The following is a 23,275-nucleotide window of genomic DNA, read 5'->3' as shown; positions in this document are numbered from 1 at the left end:
CAGAACTTGGGCACAGCAGCAGACACAAGATGGGCTCTAAGTACCCAAGGTCCCTCCGCTGCTGCCTGCCCCTGTGGGCCTTCGGGCTACAGGTGACTTTTATCCTCCTCTTCTATTTTCTCATGGGCCAAGACCCTGTCCAGGCAGATCACAAGTTCATGGCGATCTATCAAGGTGAGAGGCATGGGGGGAGATGGTCCAGGGGTAGGGGAGGTCTGCCGCTCCCCACTCCCCCTGTGAGGCACAGACACTCCTTTCGAAGGTATTCCCAAGGAAAGAGGTTGGTTCCAGCCTTTCCACTGGTTGCACTGAGACAGTGCGGGTGGGAGAGCTTTAGGAGTGGCCTGGGATTTCTCTCCTCCAAGAGCCCCACCTGGATTTGCGGGCACAGAACGGAGGATCTGCTTGTCTGTGGTCCTGAATTCCCTGTGCAAATGGTCTTTACAGTGTTCTATTTCTCTGCCCCTTGCTCTCTCCTTTGTGGCAATGACTGTCATGTTGTGTTGTATTACATTGTGTCTCTGTTATGCCTTCCTTTTTTTTTTTTTTTTTTTTTCTTTCTTTCTTTCTTTCGGAGCTGGGGACAGAACCCAGGGCCTTGCGCTTGCTAGGCAAGCGCTCTACCACTGAGCTAAATCCCCAATCCCTATTTTTATGTAATAATTAGATATATGTGTCCGTGTGTGGGTGAATATAAATGTAGGCCCCCAGGGGAGGGGTCCCTCTCAGAGGCCCTGCATCCCCTGAGAACTGATGTTACAATGGTGGGATACTGGAAACCAAACACTGGTCCCCGACAAGAAAAAAGCCCTTCCCCTGCCCGCTCCCACCCCGTCCCACCCCGCTAGCTGACTCTTTTCCATACTCCATGTCCCCTCTTTCCTGCCTCCTCTCCAGGGCTGGAGAGCCTGCTTTGGGTTCAAATCCAGAGCCAAAGAATGGCTGGCTGCCGGGGACTGTGGGATGATGGATTATTCTGTGTGGCTGTGGTGAGAACAACCAAACAAGTCTCGTGTCCACAGTGGAGTGTGTTTGCTCCTGTAGAAAACATCCCAACGTGTCTGTAGCCTCTCCTCTCCCAGGCTGACAGAATGCGCATGCTAAATAGATGGGTGTCCCTGAGGGGCTTCCCCGAGAGATGTCCCCGAGACAGAACTGCGGGTTGAGCCAGTTAGCTAGCGGGAAGCAGAGGAGCTCATCATCATCAGAGGTGGCTCCTGCACAGTTCTTTTTTTTTTCCCCCGGAGCTGGGGGACCGAACCCAGGGCCTTGCGCTTCCTAGGCAAGCGCTCTACCACTGAGCTAAATCCCCAACCCTCCTGCACAGTTCTAATTCCTTTCCTTTGTGTGTGCATATTTTTCGAGACAGGGTTTCTCTGTGCTGCTCTGGCTGTCCTAGAACTCATTCTGTGCACCAGGCAGGCTTTGAACTCAGAGATCTACTTGCTTCTGTCCCCTCGGTGCTGGGATTAAAGGTGGGTGCCCCTATCATCAGGTTCATTCCCATCTTTTACATCCAACCGGATGTTCGTTTTAACTTCGTTCCTTCCGGTTTCTCCACTAAGCTGAGTATTGTGTGCACGGTGAGGTCTGGACACGTGGTGGAGCCTGCAGCTGGTCTTTATTGAGCACTTGCTGTATACGCCACTATCCAACCAGCTTCCTGTTGGTCCATCACAACAACCCAGTGGGACAGGCTGCTTTGTCCTCTGTTCCTCATTGAGGAACTAGGTGCTCTGAGGTTGTCACTGGCCCAGTGTCACCTAGCAGCACATCAGGCTGACAGTCGGGCACACTGGTTTTAATTGCATGGACCTACCATGGTGTCTCCTGGCCCCTGTCACATTTAGCCCCTAACCAGTAGGTATGGTTGTGGAAACCACCTAGGCCAAGCCAATCTCTGTATGTTCCAAACGAACGAACGAACAAATGAACGAACGAATGAGTGTAATTCCTAAAAGTTCTGTAATGCAACGGAAATGGTTAAAAATTAGCAAGTAGGGAAGCAGAGGTGGCACCGGGGTTAAAAGCCAGAGGAGCCAAGTTCAGTTCCTACCACGGACATTTTTAACTCCAGCTCTAGGGCATTTAAACCCTCTGATGGTCTCCTTCTAAACCCGTGTGCCCCACCCCCACAAGTAATAATGATGACAGTGTTCATAAATGAATAAATAAAAAGGATTGAAAGAATTATCACGTTAAAAAAAATCAAAGCAGGACAGAATGGTTCATCCCTTTAATACCAGCCCTCAGGAGGCAGAGGCAGGATCTCTGTGAGTTCAAGGCCAGCCTGGTCTACAAAGAGAGTTCCCAGATAGTCAGGGCTATTATACAGAAAAACACTATTTAAAGAAGAAGAAGGGCTGGAGAGATGGCTCAGTGGTTAAGAGCACTGACTGCTCTTCCAGAGGTCCTGAGTTCAATTCCCAGCAACCACATGGTGGCTCACGACCCTCTGTAATGGGATCCGATGCCCTCCTCTTCTGATGTGTCTGAAGACAGTGACAGTGTACTCATATAAAGTAAAATAAAATAAAATAAATAAAAAGAGGAAGAAGAGGAAGAAGGAAGGAAAGAATTAGCATGTATAGATAGATAAGCCCATCAGCTTTTAGATAAAAAATGAACTGGAGGTGCTGATGCTTTCTTCCAGCAACTTCTAAGAACTGCCCTGGGCATCTTCCAAGCTCTGTGTGCCTTACTCTGCTGACTACGTCTGAGTCATCTGTAATGGAGCCAAATGGGGGGAGGGGGAGGCGGGGGAGGGGGAGCAGGAGTAAGGAGTCAGATTCAAGACCCATCTAGGAGATAAAATCACCTACACTTGGTGAAAAAGGGGCGGGGATGATGGCAGACAGGTGATTGGGTGATAGCTATGCACATCAGTTCCTATTACGGTGATGAAACACCATGCTGGAGGCAACTTAGACCGGGCTACCGTTCCAGATGGTTAGAGTCCACGTTGGTGGGATGAGTCTCAGACCTCAAGCAGGAGGCCAAGAGTAGGTTAGGGTTGGCAAGAGACTTTTTTTTTTTTTTTTTTTTTTTTTGTTTCTTTTTTTTTGGGTTGGGGACGGACCCCCGGGCCTTGCGTTTCCTAGGCAAGCGCTCTGCCACTGAGCTTAAATCCCCAACCCGGGCAAGAGACTTTTGAAGCCTCAAAGTCTGCCGCTAAACACACCTCCTCCAACAAGGCCACACCCCCTAAGCATTCTCCTGCAGTCCACCAATGAAGGACGGAAGACTCAAATGTAGCTAAATCCCCAACCCCAACAGAGGCTCTTCTCATTCAAACCACCACACTCCACCAGTTTTTTTTTTTTTTTTTTTTTTTTTTTTTTTTTTTTTTGAGCTGAGGACCAAACCCAGGGCCTTGTGCTTGCTAGGCAAGCACTCTACCACTGAGCTAAATCCCCAACCCACTCCACCAGTTCTTAAAGAAACACAAAAACAGCGACCCGATGTCTAAGCCAACTGTGTTTTGTTCATTCTGGGCTAAGGGTGGGTATGTCCGTGAGATGCTTAAGGGAAGCAGAATCTATCAGTCACCTACAGCTGTGTAACAAACATCTCCAACTTTAGTGCTTTAAAAAAGCAACCATGTCATCGAGCCGGGTGATGGTAGGGTGCTCTATCCCTCTCATCCCAGCACTTGGGAGGCAGAGGCAGGTGGATCTCTGAGTTCGAGGCCAGCCTGGTCTACAGAGTGAGTTCTAGGCTAGGCAGGGGAGGGGGAGGGGCGGGAGGGAGCAACCACGTCATTTACCCACCCCCATGGTTCTGTGGCTCAGCAAGTGGGTATCATTCAGTTGGCAGCTTCACCGAGGATCACTCATCTATCTAAAAACCTAGGAGTTTAGCTGGGCCAAGATGGCTGGTGCCAGCTGGGCACGTCAGGCCATCTCGGGCTTCACCTGGCAACGGCAGCAAGTGAGAACAGAGTGGAGGGAAGTATTTATACAATGTCTACTGATACCCCATTGTCTAAGACTAATTACAAGGTTGAACTCCCGGGGGAGCAACCTATGCCCAGAGGCATGCTCCGTTGGGGGCCATCTGGAATAGTTTGCCAGAGACAGCCCCTCCTGTGACTGCCAAACTGGGGAACTATCTCTTGGGATCTTTGCTTAGTTAGCCATCATTGGCCCCTGCTCTCCTAAGGGGCAGCGTAATGGGGAAACAAGAGGGGTTCTCCTGTGATGAGTCAGCACCCCACACCTGGTACCTCCATCTCAGGAAAAGATGTTTCTATTCCCAGACTGCTCCTGGAATGGAAGGATGGGAGGGCTCAGAGGCTTTGGGGAAGGAGACAGTGCAGAGGGGCGTGGCCCCCAAGGCTGAAGAGCTCCTCCCCCATGCTTTGTTTCCTTGAACTATCAGGAGGAGGGGCTAGAATGGGTGGGCAGGTCCCCGAAGGGGAAAAGGGAAGAAGTCTGCGTGGACACACTCAAGAGCTGATCTGCTGTGATCCAAAGGGGTCTTCGTAGAGAGGGACTTGTCATCTAATGTACGACAGGCGTGTGTGCTCCTGTTATAGCACCAGACCTTTCAGGAGCCAGTGAGTAGGTGTCGCCACCCATTTTACAGATTAGGGAGACTGAGAGAACCGGGGCCTTAACCCTGACATGCTAACTCACTGCACAGGAAGAGGCAAGAGGGTATATGAGGTTCGAATCTCTTTGTCATCATTCAGCCGCTGTGTCACCTGTGCTAGTCACAGCAGCCCTCTGTGCCTCCCTTTCTCCCTCTGTAAAATCGGAAAGATAACCCGTGATTATCTGAGACTGCGAGGTGGAGTTGTGGGTCCTGCCAGCCATCGTGAGGATGCTGGAGACTACCTCCACTGCTTTGCCGCTGTGCTCAGACGTACTTTTTTTACCTCCCAGTAGGCCTGAAATTTCACTCCCAGAACGCAGTGAAATCCCTCCCCCGCCCAGTCCTCTCCGCTCCTTATCAAACCCCAAACACCTTGCAGCCCACCAGTTTATCAGCCCCAACTGGTGTGGCGGTGTGAGGGGCTGAGGCTACCGCCCATGTGGGTGCCCAAGCCTCTGAGCAGGGCTCAGCCCTGGGGTGAGGGGGGGACGGGGGGATGTGAGCCCTGAAAAGAGTGAGTGCGAGCCTGGAGCCTCTGGAGAGGAAATAGGAAAAGCTGGGCTTGGGGGGTTGGGGGGCAGGGAGGGCGCCTGAGGCCAGATTGTCATTGCTAAAGAACTGGACTGACTGCACAGGTTCCAGAAACAGCGACAGAGCGTCTGGGAACTGTTTCCCTCAGTCTCTTCTTCCAGCCTAAGGCACCCTTTTCTGCCTTGGGACCCTGTGGGGCCTATAGGGGGGGGGGGGGGGCGGGGGCGGGGAAGAAAGCGGCGATGGCAGCTGAGCCAGGAAATGCTTCGCCCTACCCCCACTCTCTCATTTTCCAGCCTTCAGGCTCAACTCTACCCTCTTCCTCTCTACCCTCCCCTAACCCCTTCTTCAGAATGTTCCTGGGCTGTAAGGGCTCGGAGACTATCAAGCCCAATCCTATGATTTCCAGAGAGGAACTGAGGCTCAGAAAGCCGGAGATCCTTTTGCCTAATGAGGCCCACACCAGAGCGAGAGCCTGCCCACCTGGCAGAAAAGCCCTCACTGTAACAGCCCAGAGCGGAGTTCAGTACAGGGTGATCTGTGTGGCCCCAAGAAAGTCAGGAAGGCACTCGCTGCTAGTCCCCCTCCAACCTGCAGTGGCACTGCATGATGCAAAGGGACAGACAGGTTGTGTTTCAAAGCACGGTGCAACCAAAGGCTGGACATATTTCCAGGGAAATGGTTTTCTGTTGGCCACAGTTCTCAGTCCCAAATGGACATCAGACTTCACACAACACTTTTCAGGCTTGGCTCCGGAAGATTTTGAGCCTTGTTCCTCGACTCACCCAGTAGGACTGCCAAGAAGATGGACAGGGGAAAAGGGATCCCACACTGCACCCTCCCTCCCACATCAGTGGAGAAGGTAGGGTCTCCTGAATGCATCCCAGGGCCCCCTCCTGCATCCCAGGGCTGTCATCGACCACTGACGGCATACATCATAGGAGAGACACTACATAGGTGCGTTCTCCAGTGTCAGTGAGTTTCCATGGTTTCCGACACCAAAGGAACTTTCCAGTCATAAGAGTTGTCCACCTTGTGTGCAGAGCCAGGACTGAGACCAGGTGATTTCTTCCTGTGGTGATCGATTGGTAAATAGCTCTCTCCACGGGCCAGTTCCTGGTCAGAAACACCTTCATTACACTGGCCCAAATTCCCTCAGAGATTCGAGGCACACAGAAGGTGGAAAAATATGTCTCACCACAAATCCCATTTGTTGGCATTCTGCTGGCTAGGATTTGGGAAAGAAACTGCCAAAAGCTCAGTTAAGCAGGTTGTCGTGTGTCTGAGTACCTCCGGGGCTCTGCCTGTACACAAGGCTGGAGTGGCCCACACACCCTTTACACGGTGGTTATCCTAGTAATAACTGATAGGTTATTTCTAGGCCGGTGAAACGAACCGATTCAAGCCAGATTAGAATATATTAAAGGCAGGTTTATTGGGAAGCTGCTCTTGGGTGAGATCACTGGCCCCCAAAGATGGAGGCCAGGGAAGTCACCATGGGGAGAGAGAATGGGGGGAGGGTGTGCACAGAAAGAGAGGGAGGAGGAAGAAGAAAGAGAAAAACCAAAATGTCTGGATTATATGGGGAAGAACCTCTGGGGGGCAGGTATTTGGGCTTTTTTGAGGCAGAGTCTCTCCGTGTAGCTCTGGATGTCCTGGAATTCATTCCACAGGCCTGGATGGGAGGGAGAACCAAGAGAACCCGTGGCCAATATGTCAGGGTTATATAGGAAAGAGAAGCTGAGGGAAACCCACTAAGCTGGAGCAGTTTAGGAAAAGGGGCAGGTCTGAGAAGACCAGAGATGACACAGGTACTGAGTGATCCTGGAGGCCTGTGTGCACTTTGGTGTGCTAATAGGCACCTGGGTTAACACTCCACGGTTTCCCTGGGACTGACAGCTTGGATCCTGGAGGGCTTGTCTGCGTAGCTGCACTGAGCGTGACTGCACTGAGCATGATTGGCTCTGTCACTAAGACCAAGGAAGAGGAGGAGTGTTCAGAGCCACGCTGGGACTGTCCAGTGGATCTGTGGGGGACCACCAGACTCACAACCATCTGTAATGGGATTCGATGGGCTCTTCTGGTGTGTCTGAAGACAGCTACAGTGTACTCATATGCATGAAATAAATCTTGGGGGAAAAAAGCTCACACCCATTTATTATTTTAAAGTAGACTAGTGGCAGGTGGGAGGATCAATCTTTTTTCAAGATTTATTTATTTTATGTATATGGGTTCACTGTCACTATCCTCAGACACACCAGAAGAGGGCATCAGATCTCATTACAGATGGTTGTGAGCCACCATGTGGTTGCTGGGAATTGAACTCAGGACCTCTGGAAGAGCAGTCAGTGCTCTTAACCGCTGAGCCATCTCTCCCACACTAGGCATGAGTTCTTTTATGGTAGGGAAATGAGTACGCAACTAGAGGCAATTGTAAACTGTGGGCACGAATTCATACTGATAAAAGAAGATGGCAAAAAACTGAGTTGTTAGTATTTCCTAATAAACCTCACCAAGTTGCAAAGCGGGAACAAATCTGTGCAGGTGTCATGAATATGGAGAATGGTCAACATCTGACGGTAAAACTGCCTTTCCATGCATGGGACCATCTCATCACAGGCGTCCGATGAAAGGCTGGAATTATTGTTGCTATCGCACCGGAAGAGGGTAGTGTTAAAGCTAGGGGTGAAGGCTCAACCAATGGGATGTTAGGACCCAGCTCCACTTTTACTTCCGGTTGAGCTTCTACTTCCGGTTGGACTTTTTCACTGCCGTGGCCAATACCTAAAAGGAACAGTTTAAAGTGGAAAAAGGGGGTTGGGGATTTAGCTCAGTGGTAGAGTGCTTGCCTAGCAAGCGCAAGGCCCTGGGTTCGGTCTCCAGCTCCGAAAAAAAGTGGAAAAAGATCGGTTGTTTGTTTGTTTTTTTCAGAGCTGGGGACCGAACCCAGGGCCTTTCACTTGCTAGGCAAGCGCTCTACCACTGAGCTAAATCTCCAACCCCGAAAAAGATCGTTTTTGAGTTTGTGAGCAACTGGCTTCTGTTGCTTTTCAGGCTGTGGTGGGAAGGTGCACTAGAGTGGGGAGGGATACGTCACGGCAGCTAGGAAGGAAAGAGGAGCAGCTGGCTAGATGGGGCACTGAGCCAAGATACATTGTTCATTGTCCAGAGACATTTTGCTGGTCTCCTGGACACCTCTCAGTCCTGTCAGCTTGATGGTCAAGATCAGCCAGCACTGGCTGTTAGCGAATGTTAAACTCTTAGCATGGGCTCCCCAAGACCACACGGCTGGAAAGTACACAGTCTCACCGAAGCCATGTTTATCTGGTTCTGGCATACATGTGCTAATTATTAAAAACTGGAATCACATTAAAGTATCCTCGTCATCCTCTGCTGGGGCCTCAGGGTGACTTTTGGACTCACAGTTTCAGCAGATCCTCCCAGGCTAGAAAAGGCATTTTCTGCTGGCCCACCAGGTCCTTCACAAGAACTGAGAAAGAGCCAATTCACTTCCCTCCCTCCTGATCCTTCCTTCCTTCCTTTCTTTTTTCCATCCTCCCTTTTTCCCTTCCTTCCTTCCCTCTGAGACAGGGTTTCTCTTTGTACCTCTGGCTGTCCTGGAACTCGATCTGTAGACTAGCCTCCAACTCAGAGATCTGCCTGCCTCTGCCTCCCGAGTGCTGGGATTAGAGGCCTGTGCTACCACCATCCAGCTTTTTTCTTATTTTAAACTTTGATCATTTGTATGCATGTGTGCCTACAGATGCACCTATGTGCATATAGGCCTGTGAGTGCCAACCCATGTGGAGGTCAGAGGACAACTTTCAGGCGTTCATTCATTCATTCATTCATTCATTCAGAGTTTATTCAGGGCATGGGGAGGGGAATTAAGAGGGTAGTAGGGACAGAGAAAGGCAGAGAGAGAGGAGTAGAGAAGAAGAGGAGTAGAGGAGTAGAGACTGGCCATGAGCACGTGGAGGGGTCAGGGAATGGGGAGAGAATGGGGTCAGGAAGGCAGGAGAAAGAGAGGAGCAAGAGAGCAAGAGGCCACTCATTCCTTCCACCATGGACTCAGGAGGGCCCAGGCAGTCCCCAGGATCATGAGCTAAGTACCTTTTCCTACTGACCCACCTTACCAGCCCTTCCTGCTGCCTCTCATGAGTTGCCAGCACCCAGCGTTGTTTTGTCTTGTTTTATAATTTCTTTCTGACCTGCTTCTTTTTAAAAAAAAAAAAAAGATGTAAATGTTATTCATATGAGTACACTGTAGCTGTCTTCAGACACACCAGAAGAGAGCATCAGGTCTCATTACAGATGGTCATGAGCCACCATGTGGTTGCTGGGATTTGAACTCAGGACCTCTGGAAGAGCAGCCAGTGCTCTTAACCACTGAGCCATCTCTCCAGCCCCCTGACCTGCTTCTTATGAAGATGATTTGGCTCCTGCCACAGGAACTCTGAGCCACCTCTGCCTTCTCTTTTCTGTCACACCTGGACTGATCAACTGCAGAAGCCTTAGCATGTATGACCATGGTGGATCCCTGCCCACAATCCCAGAGCAATTTTACCTTCACTGAATGCCAATGACACAAGGACCCTGAGTCTGAGCTTGCCCACGCCATGCTGTTTATTTCTCATAACGGTTGACCATGTCCTGTGCACTCATACCTACTGGAACCACTTCACCAGCTCTCACTCATCTACCCACACCACGGCCCTGCCTGCTCAGTAGTCATTATCCCATTATTCAGATGGGAAAGTTGAGGCCCAAAGAGGAGGGGCAATTTGGCCAAGTTCTCTTAAATGATCTCAGAAGTCCCTTTCAGTGGTCACTGTGTCTCACCCTTTCTCCCTTTGTCCCCACCTACTCTACCCCTCCCCACTCACAGTCATCCAGGATTTGACCCTTGTGGCAGCCTTGGGTTTCGGCTTCCTGTCCTCATCCTTTCGGAGACACGGCTGGAGCAGTGTGGCCTTCAGCTTCTTCATGTTGGCCCTTGGGGTACAGGGGACAATCTTGCTGGACTATTTCCTGAATTGGGTCCTCGATTGGAACATGATCAACAATCCATCCAGGTAACTGAAAGGAACTGGGTCACATGGGCACTTTGAATGTGGAGGTGGAAGGTTCTAGAGGATCATGACCTCTTGACCCCTCTTCTCTCTGGCATATGAAATACGAAGGATACATTGTTTTTTTCGTTTTTTGTTTTTTGTTTTTACAAGATTTTCATTGCTTATACAAAAATTTGACTTAATTGGCCCTACTGGGTATGGTTATGCCAACCCTGTGGTACCCGAGGGATCTGGAGCTGTAGCCCTCCCTGGGTTCTCCCTATTTTGTTATTAATGACTTGGATTGTCATGAACAATGGAAAGAGGTTAGAAGGGAAAGTAAGAAGAAGAAGAGTAAACAAACAACAGAGCAAAAGGAAACAGAACTGTCACCCAGAGAGGCACCATTTTAAAGACAAAGACCAGCACTGGGTGACCATTATGCACGCCTTTCATCACAGCACTCTGGAGCCCTAGGTAGGAAGTCAGCCTGGTCTACAGAGTGAGTTCCAGGACATCCAGGGCTACACTGAGGAACCCTGGAGGTGGGGAGGAGGGTCACCTGGGTGATACTTATATAAGGGAATATCAGATTAATTAATAAATATAGCTTAGTCGGGCTTCTCTAGAGGAACAGAACCAACAGGACATGTATTTCTATATTAGAGGACTTTATCGAGCTGAGTGTGATGCGCACGCCTTTAATCCCAGCACTCAGGAGGCGAGGTGGATATCTGAGTTCAAGGTCAGCCTGGTCTACAGACCGAGTTCCAGGCCATCTGGGGCCACACAGAGAAACCTAGTCTCAGAAAATTTTTAAAAAGAATTTATCGAATTAGGTTACATTAAAATAGTGATAACGGACACCTCACACCTGACAGCAGAGACCACTGCAGGTACTTGGCCTCGAGGCTGTGTACTTCAGCAGGTGGCACAGCCCCACAGTAGCTATCACACTCGAGGCCGATGACCTTGCTCAGTCCTGGGGGGTGGGGTGGGATAGGGTGGGGTGACTGGTCCTTAGTCCACAGTGGAAGACTGGGAATGCTGGTTCTTCTCTCAGCAAATGACTTAGCAGAAGCAGGCCTGGTGGGCAGGATGCTAGCAAGCTTCTTCCCGCCTTTTCCCTTCTTATCTGGGTTAATTCCAGCAGGAGGCGCCACACTCAGTGGCGGGTCTTCCCACATCAATTAACAACTAAGAAAATGCCCCACGGACACACCCACAGGTCCATCTGAATGGGGACAATTCCTAATTGAGGATCTCCTCTTACAAGATGATCTCATGATCCTCCTGCCTCAGCCTTCTGAGGGTGGAGACTACAAGTGCAGAGTGAGGTATTGGGGATCAGACTCAGGGCCTTGTGCACACCAGGCAAGCACTGTGTCAACTAAGCTACACCCACTCCGCAAGTGTAATTTTGATAGTGTTCTCTGAAAGCTTCTAGAAGGCTCTCCCTCAAAAGTCCCGGCAATGATTGATTTCCTCTTGTGTCTGATGTGTGTCCATGAATTCTGTTCTCACCGTAACTCCCCAGGTGTTGCCTCCATACTACATAGGAAGTCACCCAGGCGGAGTCATCCAAGGTCCCACAGTCCCACAATCCCATAGTCCCAACATTGCTTAATCAGCCTTCCCCCCAAATCCCCTTCCTTTTTTTGAGACAGTTTCATTTGCTGTGTAGCCCTGGCTATTCGGGAACTCACTCTGTAGACCAGGCTGGCCTTGAACTCACAGAGATCCCCTGCCCCTGTTTCCCCGGTGCTGGGACTAAAGGCTTGTGCCACCACTGCCAGGTTGAATCAAGCTCTTTAACCATCCTATGTCAGGGTCTTGCCACCTCTTGCTGTAACCCGCTGCAAGGTCTGAAATCCCACACTGCCCGGTGATTTCTGTACTTGGTGGAGCAGTAAGCACCCATTCACTAAACATAGCCCGTGTGGTTGCAGTGACCACCGAGTCACTCCATATACTGAGTCACTCCTGGTCCACACAGGACCCCTTCCTTCCCCATGTCCTTCTCTTACCTTCCCCTCACACCTTTGAGCCTCATGAACAACCGTGAGCGCTGGGGAGGCTGCAGGCCGACTGGTGGACTCTGGCTTTAGATCTAGGCTGGCTGGGACCTGAATCTCAGGTTTGTAATCAGTGGGTAGTGGCCTTCCTTCCAACTTCCTGGTCTTTCGTACTCTATGGGGAACACAGTGGTAACCTAGCAACCTCTGCCGATGGAGGGCTGACCTTTAACCTTGGGCATCTGGGTAGCCTTTCAACAGCATCCGAATGGATGCCAGCTTCCTTAAATCCCTAGGCTTCAGAGGAAAGCTCAGTGCCACCTCTCCCAGGAAGCCCACCATGATAAGCCCAGTTGGCACAGCTGTCTCAGGAAACCCCGTGTCTCCCCAGCCAATCAAAATCACTTTGAAAACAAAATTAAAAAAAAAAAAAAAAAGTTTTTCTCTACCGGAATCCCCACACTGAGCATGCACATTTGTGCAAGGGAGGAAAGATTTGACAGTCTTCATAATGCCAGCCTCCATTTACGAGTTCCCTCTTCAAGTGCTTGCCAGTCTTTTGGTATTATATACCCACGTACAATGTCTTCCTTCCCTGCCAGGGCCCCGGGAAACAAATGTGGTCATCCTTATTTTATGGTTGGAGGCTCCTTGAGATTAACTAGCTGCCTGGGTGTGGGCCAGCAGGCTCACAGCGCCCTCTACCGAGCGTCTGAGTGGCCACAGCAGAAAGTTAGTGTGAGGTTGCCGTGGAGTCCAGGCAGCTGTGTCCCTGGGGAGGAAAAAGTCACTTTGAGTCACAGTGACCTTTGTAGGAGAGGCTCAGAGACTCCAAACCTCCCTGTACCATGGGTGTGGGCAAAGAAAACTCAGACCACACGTGCCGCCCTGGTGGGCACGAGAGCCCCGCTTGTGCGCAATAGCCCTTCTGTGGGCGGGGCCTGATGAGAGTATACTCTTCCTCAGTCTCTCTCTCTCTCCCCCAAACCCCTTTCCTTCTTCCTCTCCCTTTCCCTCTCCCTCCATTTCCTACTTCCCTCCCCAGTCCGTTTCTCAGCATCCAGAGAGCTACCATAAGCACCTTACCGCTGCTGATCTCAGCGGGCGCTGTCTTGGGGAAGGTCAACTTGGTGCAGCTGGCCGTGATGGTGCTGGTGGAAGCCATGACCTTTGGTGCCATCAGAGTCGCTGACAAGAAGGTCTTCAGAGTGAGTTCCTGGGGCTGTGAGAGGGACCTTGGAGAAGGTGGGAGGTAGGATAGCATCCCAACTGGAGCTACAAGTAGTTAGACTCCACTGAAGGTCAAACACAGTGAGGGCCTGGAGCCTCACAAGGTTTTTTGTTTTGTTTTTTTAAAGATTTATTTATTAGCTGTCTTCAGACACACCAGAAGAGGGCATCAGATCTCATTACAGATGGTTGTGAGCCACCATGTGGTTACTGGGAATTGAACTCAGGACCTCTGGAAGAGCAGTCAGTGCTCTTAACCGCTGAGCCATCTCTTCAGCCACTTCATAAGGTTATATTATGGGATGCATAAGATGAATTCCCAGAATGCACTAGTCAGGGTTCTCTAGAGAAAGAACTGATGAAATGTGTGTGTGTGTGTGTGTGTGTGTGCGCGCGCGCGTGTATGTGCATGTGTATGATTTATCAGAGTGACTAACAGGTTGGAGTCTGACTAGTCTGACAATGTCTGTCTCCCAGTGGACAGTCCAAGCATCCAGTAGCTGAGCAGTCCATGAGGCGGGATGTCTCAGGTGGTCTTCAGTAGACACTGTGATTGATCCCAAAGGAATAGGCTCTAGGGCCTGTGAAGGACAAACTCGCCAGCAAGTGAGGGTCGCAGGCAAAGAGCAAATGCTTTTTTCTTCCACATCTAGAAGGCGTGACCCAGACTTAAGGTGGATCTTCCCACCTCAAAAGATTGGGACTTAAGGTGGGTCTTTCCATTTCAAAAGATTCAATCAAGAAAAATTGCCCATGGGAGTACCCAGTCTCTTGGGTTTCAGTTCATTCTAGAAATAGTGGACAACCAAGAATAGCCGTCATACACAGTCACCTGGCAGTGGTCCAGCGAGTTACAGGTTTTATTTTATGTTGATGGGTTTTTGTTGTTTTTGTTGTTGTTGTTGTTGTTATTGTTGTTTTACTGAGACAGGATCTCATTCTGTAGCCCTGACCAGCCTGGAACTTGCTATGTAGACCCCGTCTCAAGGAAGTAAGGTAGAGAAACTGAGCAGGACACAAATGGCCCGCTTGCATTAACCTGAACACATATATGTATATGCCAGACACACACATAGACACACACACACATGCACGCACACATCAAGAGAGAGGAGAGAGAGAGAGAGAGAGAGAGAGAGAGAGAGAGAGAGAGAGAGAGAGAGGCTGGTGAGATGGCTCAGAGGTTAAGAACACTGGCTGCTCTTCCAGAGGTCCTGAGTTCAATTCCCAGCAACCACATGGTGGATCACAACCACCTGTAATGGGATCTGATGCCCTCTTCAGGAAAGCAAATGTATGTGCAACAGAGCACTCATACATTAAATAAAATTTAAAAAGAAAGAAAGAAAGAAAGAAAAAAAAAAGAGTATCTTAGTTATGGTTCCATTGCTGGATAAACACCATAAGCAAAGCAACAGGGAGGGGCTTGTTTCAGTTTACAGACTGCAGTTCATCAGGAAGGCAAATTAGGACAAGAACCCAAGGCAGGAACTAAGGCAGAAGCCATGGAGACTGGATGCTTACTGGCTTGTTTAGCTTGCTTTCCTATGTAACCCTGCCTAGGTGTAGCACCACCCACAGTGGGATGGCCCCTCCCACATCAATTCACAGCAGCTGTGGTCCCTAGGCACACCTCAACTTCCCTCCCCCCGCAGGGTTCTTTATACTTTCTTAGTTTGCACACCATGAGCCTTGCCTGTAATTCACAGACATTAAACATGGCAAAGGCAAGTAGGGAATGCCACAAAATTCCATTGACAACCTTTGAACTTTTTATTTCTCTTTTCTTTTCTTTTTTTTCGGAGCTGGGAACCGAACTCAGGGCCTTGCGCTTGCTAGGCAAGTGCCCTACCACTGAGCTAAATCCCCAACCCCAACCTTTGAACTTTTATCGACTGCCTGAAGCATTGAGGTGTCCTCCAGCAGAAGAGACTGGCGAGACATTACTGCTATCTGTTGTTCAAATTCACAGTTCTATAGACATGGAGTTAATATGCTTTTGCATAGGTGGTTACATATTATTAAAAATATACCATAACAGGAAAATTAGATTTCAAAGAAAAGAATTAATTCCGATAACACTCCTTTAAAAGAGTTAACATTGAAAATGTACATTAAACCTCCCCCGTAGAATATTTATGCACAATATTTATGCACTTTCCCTTCCTTCCTTCCTTCCTTCCTTCCTTCCTTTTTCGTTTGAGAAAAGGTTTCTCTGTGTAGCCCTGGCTGTCCTAGAACTCACTTTGTAGCCAAGAGATCCTCTTGTTTTTGCTTCTCAAGTGCTGGGATTAAAAGGGGTGCACCCCCACCAAACCATATCTATGCATTTAGCCATTCGTGCTAGTGGCACAGTTGAGTCCAACGAATCGGAAGTAATATCTACTGAGAAGAATCAATAGGAAGCTTACGACGCGCAGAGTGTGCTTAGTGGAGAAGGCTTCTGTGGCTCTCATTCATCAAGAGAGTGTGCAGAACAATCTAGCGGGGGTGGCAGGGCATGGGGCATGGCATTTTCTTAGTTGAGGTTCCCTGCTTTCAACTTGACCCAGGCTAAAGTCAGTTCACACACACACACACACACACACACACACACACACACACACACACACAGAGAGAGAGAGAGAGAGAGAGAGAGACAGAGAGAGACAGAGAGAGACAGAGACAGAGACAGACAGAGACAGAAAGACAGACAATGAGAAAGAGAGAGAATGAGAATGTTGGTGGCCTTGTCTAGGGAGAGAGGAGGGTGATGTGGGGGGAGGGGAAAAGAGAAGAGGGGAAGAGAAATGGAGCAGATGTTGGGATGTAGAATGAGGGAAACTCCACTTACTTAGGATGGGCGATGCCTGCATAGCAGTTAGAACAATCTGGAAAAACTGACAACACAGAAAGACAAACCCCGTAAGCGTCACAGCTCTGAGGCAGAGAGGGAAAAGCGTTCTTTCATGGGCAGGGTAACAGGGGACACAGGGTGGTCTGCCAGCTCACTTGGATGTCCTCAGGGAGACGCAGGTCAAGGCAGCTCCAGGGTGAGGAGGGTGGGGAGGAGGGGGAGCAGTCCTCCACAAGTATGGACGAGCTGGCTGGAGAGGTGCCCTGAGACGGCAGGTCACCTTCTGTGGCCCCGGAGGGACTGGTAGTCAGAGCGGAGGCCATGTGCCGCTTCTCTGGGGCATGTGTGGAAGAAGGAGAGGGTTGGGGTGCTGCCAAGAGAGAACTCAGGGTCCAAGAGCAATGACAGATGGAGCTGTCTGCAGGGCCAAGAGCGTAACAGGGAGCCGTAGACTGAAGATGTCGAAGGAAGGAGAGCCCTTCAGAGTCAGCAGCCGTCAGCTTGGGTCTAACCTCGGCTCAGCCTGCACCAGCTGAATCCCTGTTGGTTCCTAGGCAGAAGGAGGGGACTTAGTACAAGAACCTTCAGGTCCATAACGTTTAACTGGACTCAGAAAGTGACTAGAAGCCTCCGAGGCCCCAGGTGTCCTCATCGGTTGGGTATATTCCTCTTTTCCCTCAGTTTCCGTTCTAGAGTTGTGGGGCAGGGCATGTGTTATGGTAGCCTCGGATCCAGCCAGCTGCAACTGACAGAACACAGTCCTCACAGTAAATCGTGGTCATCAGGACAGGGTAAGACCAGAGGTTGGGCCACACACCTGTAATCCCAGGACTAGGGCAGTGGAGACGAAAGGATCAGAGGTTCAAGGTCATCTTTGGCTAGGCAGCAAATATGAAGCTAACCTGAGCTACAGGGACCTCGTCTCAGAAACACAACAAACCCGGCTGTGCTGGTACCAGCCTTTAGTGCCAGCACTCGGGAGGCAGAGGCAGGCGGATCTCTGAGCTCAAGGCCAGCCTGGTCTACAGAGTGAGTTCCAGGACAGCCAGGATGACACAAAGAAACCCTATCTTGAAAAAACAAAAACAAAACAAACCCCCAACCCCAAAACATGTAGCAAACAAACAAACAAACAAACAAACAAAGGGAAACCAGAGCTAGGGAAATGGCTCAGTACATTAAAGTGTTTGCCGTACAAGCCTGATGACCTGAGTTTAAACCTTGGAAACTGCTGGAGGGCTACAGAGATGGCTCAGTGGTTAGAGCACTTGCTGCTCTTCCAGAGGTCCTGAGTTCAAATCCCAGCAACCACATGGTGGCTCACAACCATCTGTAATGGGATCTGATGCCATTTTCTAGTGTGTCTGAAGACAGCTACACTGAACTCATATACATAAAATAAATAAATCTTAAAAAGAAAAGAAAAGAAAATCATAGAATGGTCCAGAACTATGAGGGGCGGGTAAGACAGCAGACACCAGTTGGGAAGCTCCACTAAGCAGTTTTCAAAGCCAGCCCTGGAGGGTGTCTGGCAGCAGCAGCTGGCCCTGGGAGCGTGTATGGAGATTGTGTCTATCCAGAGGCCCTCACCCATCTTACTCTTTGGTCATCCTAGAAAGCAGATGGAGATGTACCTGCTTGTTGCTTATCCCTAAGAGCTGACCACTGCTTCCTCCCTGCCCATCCCCCCTCTGCCCATCAAACATTTCAAGCTGGTGTAGTGAGAGCCGGCAGGGGGAGGTGTGAGGAGTTGGAATCAGGCAGAGTGGAGGTGTGGAGGGGGGAGAGGTGAGGCAGGAGCAAAAGCAGAGCTCACAGGGTCTCCCTGCGGGTCATGGAGAGGAGACTTTGAGGGGAGCAGAAACCCCTGGAGGATTCTGAGAAGGCAAGTGGCAGGTTTCTACAGATGTTTGGAGAACATTTCACAGGGACAAGGGTGGAAACAGGAAGCTCTGTTGGAAGGTTATGGCAGAAATTTGAAGTAGCCCTGAATGAAGGTGGCTTTGGCCAAGGCAGCAGCAGCAGTAGGGAGTGAAGAGTCCATCAGTCCTGAGTGGGTTTTTTGGAAGACCCTGAAAACAGCCTTTACTGGAAATCCACTAAGAATGAGGCCCAAGGCTTATAAAACTTACTGTGTATGAGGCCTGATTAGGGTGCACCCAGAGTCTAGCCAGCTGTGTGGCATGCTGTTACAGGGCAGGCTGTGTTACTTGTCACTCCAGGCTTAGCTGCCCACTGGCTCTGCTGAGGTGGAAGCGGGGCTGGGCTGGATAAGCTCAAGTCATACCTCCCTCAGGAAACTCAGGACTGTCTCAGGTAGGCAGCAGCCTCTTTGCCTAGAACGTGGACACTTACCACACTGCTGCACTCTGTTGCAGATGGAAGACCACACAATCATGATGTACGGGCACGTGTTTGGGGCCTATTTTGGGCTGACTGTGGCGTGGAGGCTTTCCAGGTTTCTGCCCAGGAGAAGGCATGAGAACGCCCAGACAGAAAAGGTTCGAATGACCACGAGCTCCAGTCTGTTTGCCATGCTGGGTAAGGACCAGAGGGCTGGGTAGTCCACCTGAACAGAGTCCAGATGCTCTACACAAGCCCTGCTGAGAAAACGTCCCTTGGCCTCTGACCCCGGATGTCCCTTTGCCTCCCATAAAGTCCCTTAGTGTCTAATAATGTTGCTGACTCCATAGCTTTGGGTTAAGCCTTTCCTTTTAGGGAACCTCTCTCCAATAACATTCAGCAGAGACTTGGGTGTGGTGATGCACCCCTGGACTACAATACTCGGGAAGCTGAGGCAGGAGGATTGAAAGTTCAGTGAGGCTTGTTCCATTGGACTTCTAAGTGTTCATCTAACATTTTTGTCTCTAACAATAAGGAAGCCTATTGACAAGTTAACATTGTGAAGAAAAGCAAGAATTGAGAATAAGAAATGCAAGTGTGGGGGAGCTGGGGAGATGGCACAATGATTAGAGCCCTGGCTGCTCTTGCAGGTGAACTGGATTCTGCTCCCTGCACCCACAAGGTGGCTCACAACTGCCTATAACTCCGTTTCCAGATGGTTCTATGCCTTCTTCTAGTATGTATATGCATGTGTATACCACTGAGCTAAATCCCCAACCCCCCCTTTTTTTTAAAGATTTATTTATTTATTATATATGAGTACACTGTAGCTGTCTTCAGATACACCAGAAGAGGACATCGGATCTCATTACAGATGGTTGTGAGCCACCATGTGATTGCTGGGTATTGAACTCAGGACCTCTGGAAGAGCAATCAGTGCTCTTAACCACTGAGCCATCTCTCCAGCCCAGGAGGAAGATTTTTGTTTTGAGACAATCTCACCTAGCTGCCTAGGCTAGCCTGTACCTTACTATGTAGCTCAGGCTGGCTTTGAACTCACTGTGATTTCCTTCCTTTATGTCCTAAGAACTGAGGTAACAGGTATGGGTGACCACACATATTTTTATAAAAAATAGACTTGTGTATGACTGTTTTGCCTGCATGCATGCATGTGCCCCATGTGTGTGGCTTTTGAATCCCCCAGAGCTGGGGTGACAGATGGTTGTGAGTCACCACGTGGTTGCTGGGAGAAAAACCCCAGGACCTCTGTAAGAGCAGCCAGTGCTCTTAATCACTGAGCTGTCTCTAGCCTCCAGCACTGCATGGTAAAAGAAAGCACTTGGCCTTCAAAGACTAGAGTGAGAGCCGGCGTTTGTAAGATTTCAGCTTTCTGGGCCTTAGATCTCTGGTCTGAAAAATGCGTTGTCTGCTTCCCACCAACCTGGGACTTCAAGGGGCCAGGGGGAGGTGACTAGTCACCAAACTGGAGAGTGACCGGCTTCACTTGCTAGCTTCCGGCCATTCCTCTGTTACCCTGGAAGACTGTGATTTCAGAGTCGGGGCTTGGTTCTAGCTAATGGCCCTCTGCCCTCCAGGCACCCTCTTCTTGTGGATATTCTGGCCAAGTATCAACTCTGCTCTCCTGGAAGGGACAAAGAAAAAGAACGCTGTGTTCAACACCTATTACGCCCTGGCAGTCAGCACGGTGACGGCCACCTCCATGTCTGCCCTGAGTCACCCCAAAGGGAAGATCAACATGGTAAGAAGGGAGGCTGCCTCTTGGGCAGCTTGTATATCTCTGGGCATAACACCTATGTTTATGGCCCTTACCCAAAGGGCCAGGCTATGGGCGAGAATGCTCCAGTAATAGGCCCTTCCATGTTCGTCATGCAGGGACCATCAAGGTACCAGAGATGGGACAGGCCATCTGGGGGTTGGTGTGTGTGTTTAAATCAATCAATATTGGGGCTGGAGTTAAGAGCCCTGGCTGCTTTTCCAGAGGATCTGGGTTCAATTCCCAGCACCCACATGGTAGCTCACAACTGTCTATAACTGTTCCAGGGGTCCTACACCCTCTCACAGACATACATGCAGGCAAAACACCACTACACATACAAAAAATCAATATTAATCCTATAGACCTGATTGTAGACCCCATTTCTGCTAGTTGTTGAAGCCAACCACCAGGAGTAAGAGCCAGCAGAGCGGGCTGGAATAAGATTAGCTGGTCTTGGAGTTGGAGAGATGGCTCAGTGGTTAAGAGCACTGTCTGCTCTTCCAGAGGTCCTGAGTTCAAATCCCAGCAACCACATGGTGGCTCACAACCATCTGTAATGAGATCTGATGCCCTCTTTGGGTGTGCAAGTAAGTGTACATGCAGGCAGAACTCTATACATAGTAAATAAATCTTTAAAAAATTAAATAAAGGGCTGGAGAGATGGCTCAGCGGTTAAGAGCTCTGACTGCTCTTCCAGAGGTCCTGAGTTCAATTCCCAGCAACCACATGGTGACTCACAACCATCTGTCCTGGGGATCCGATGCCCTCTTCTGGTGTCTGAAGACAGTGACAATGTACCCACATACATGAATTAAATAAATAAATCTTTAAAAAAATTAAATAAAAAAAGATTAGCCAGCCTTTCTTTCTCCCCTCAAGAAATTTCACTGGGAGGTGGTGGAGAATGCCTTTAATCCCAGCACTGGGGAGGCAGAGGCAGGTGGATCTCTGTGAGTTCGAGGTCAGCCTGGTCTACAGAGTGCGTTCCAGGACAGCCAGTGCTACATAGAGAAAAGCCTGTCTCAAAAAAAAAAAAAACAAACAAAAAAAAGGAAAGCAGGAAGAAAGAGAGAAGAAGAGAGGAGAGAGAGAGAGAGAGAGAGAGACAGGAGAATATAGAGAACAGTACCTAATGTGTAGTGGGTCCTGGTATGGGTACTGATACATTGGGAGACAGCTTGTGGAGAGGGATGGATGAGAGGAGAAAGGCAGGCTCAGCTACCCAGAGGCACTAAGAGCTGACAGATGGAGTAGGAGTGGGGGAGGGATGGGGTTGAGGGAACCTGGCCACAATGACAGGCTCCCAGCACAATCCAACCATAGGGAGGTTGGTGTGCCCACAAGTGAACGTGGTGGTGACAGGAATTCTAGCAGACAAGGCAGGGTTGCTGAGGAAGGCTAAGAAGTAGGTGTCAGGTAAAAGCCCAGAGCTCTAAGGCGGCGAGATCTGAGGGGCACAGATGACAATGGAGGTGTGACCCAGGAGCCAGGGACAGCATCCTGGAGCTGAGCGTGGGCACAGGGACCCAAGCAGCAGTAGCTATTACCAATGAAGATAGTAACAGTGGCTTTGGAGATCTGAGCCAGATCTAGGGCTAAGTCAGCGTTTATTTATTTATTATACACAGACACACCAGACGAGGACATCAGATCTCATTACAGATGGTTGTGAGCCACCATGTGGTTGCTGGGAATTAAACTCGGGACCCCTTAAAAAGAGCAGTCAGGTGCTCTTAACCGCTGAGCCATCTCTCCAGCCCCAGCCCTCTATTTTTTAAAAGATCAATTTATTTATTTTATTTATATAAGTACACTGTAGCTGTCTTCAGACACACCAGAAGGGGGCATCAGATCTCATTACAGATGGTTGTGAGCCACCATGTGGTTGCTGGGAATTGAACTTGGGACCTCTGGAAGAACAGTTGGGGCTCTTATCCAGCCATTATAAGAACTCTTGAGGCACCAGGCAGTGGTGGCGAACTCCGTTGTTAGAAATCTGACGCCCTCTTCTGGCCTCTGCAGGCGCAATTTATGCATATAGTGCACAGACATGCAGTAAAACACCTATCCAAAAAAATAAAAATAAATACATCTTTTTAAAGTTCAAAAAACGATGGGCTGGAGAGATGGCTCAGAGAGTTTAATCTCAGCACTAGGGAGCAGAGGCAGGTGGATTGCTAAATCTGAGGCCAGCCTGGTCTACAGAGTGAGTTGCATGGCATACAGGAGGACATAGAGGAACCCCTTCTTAAACAACAAAACAAAACAAAACACCCCCAAAGCAAACAAACAAAAACCAAACAAACAAAAAAGAAAAGTTAGGATCTTACCGTACAGCCTAGGCTGTCCTGGCCTCCAGAGTGTTGAGATTAGGTCATAGCTCATTATATCACGCCCTGGTCTTTTAAGTGCTCAAGGGTGCCCAGTCAGAGGGCGACTCCCTGAGCTCGAGGGAGCCTGTGGATGCAGGTCATTGGGGCGATGGACAGGAAGGGATGACTTCCGGATCCGGGAGCCTGGGTTACTAGGAGGCTGACCAGTGCGCTGCAAGGCTGTGAGTGAGGCAGCGCCCTCTCGGAACTCTGCTTCTCCCACGCATAAGCTCTTGCTCTGCAGGTTCACATCCACAACGCAGTGCTGTCTGGGGGTGTGGCTGTCGGTGCCCCGAGTTGCCTGATTTCTTCTCCTTGGATTGCCATGGTGCTGGGCCTCACAGCTGGGTTGATCTCCATCTGGGGAGCCAAGTGTCCACAGGTAAGGAACGGAGAAGGTACCACTCTCTGCTCGGCCTCAATCCAGTGGTATGCAGCAACTATGGACACTTTCTTAGGGCAGATACAAGGCTGGCCATGCCCAGAGACATTTCTATCTATGATTTTACTTTTACTCATTT

The 23,275-nt window shown here is 49.7% G+C and overlaps 1 protein-coding gene across 2 annotated transcripts in view; it reads left to right on the top strand.

Moving 5' to 3' along the window:
* Positions 1-23,275, top strand: part of Rhce (Rh blood group CcEe antigens) — a 33,775-nt gene continuing 10,500 nt past the window's right edge. The window contains exons 1-6 of one of the 2 annotated variants that reach the window (XM_032896343.1): positions 1-174; positions 10,016-10,202; positions 13,242-13,404; positions 18,641-18,803; positions 20,201-20,364; positions 22,999-23,136. In XM_032896343.1, the coding sequence (XP_032752234.1) occupies positions 30-174; positions 10,016-10,202; positions 13,242-13,404; positions 18,641-18,803; positions 20,201-20,364; positions 22,999-23,136 (960 nt within the window). In that variant the 5' untranslated portion in view covers positions 1-29. The remainder of the gene's footprint in view (positions 175-10,015; positions 10,203-13,241; positions 13,405-18,640; positions 18,804-20,200; positions 20,365-22,998; positions 23,137-23,275) is intronic. The other variant, XM_032896349.1, reaches the window with a different exon arrangement.

The sequence above is a fragment of the Rattus rattus genome, chromosome 1, assembly GCF_011064425.1.
Source record: "Rattus rattus isolate New Zealand chromosome 1, Rrattus_CSIRO_v1, whole genome shotgun sequence".
NCBI lineage: Eukaryota > Metazoa > Chordata > Mammalia > Rodentia > Muridae > Rattus > Rattus rattus.
The sequence above is the reverse complement of the archived record's forward strand: the minus strand, read 5'-3'. Positions and strand labels throughout refer to the sequence as shown.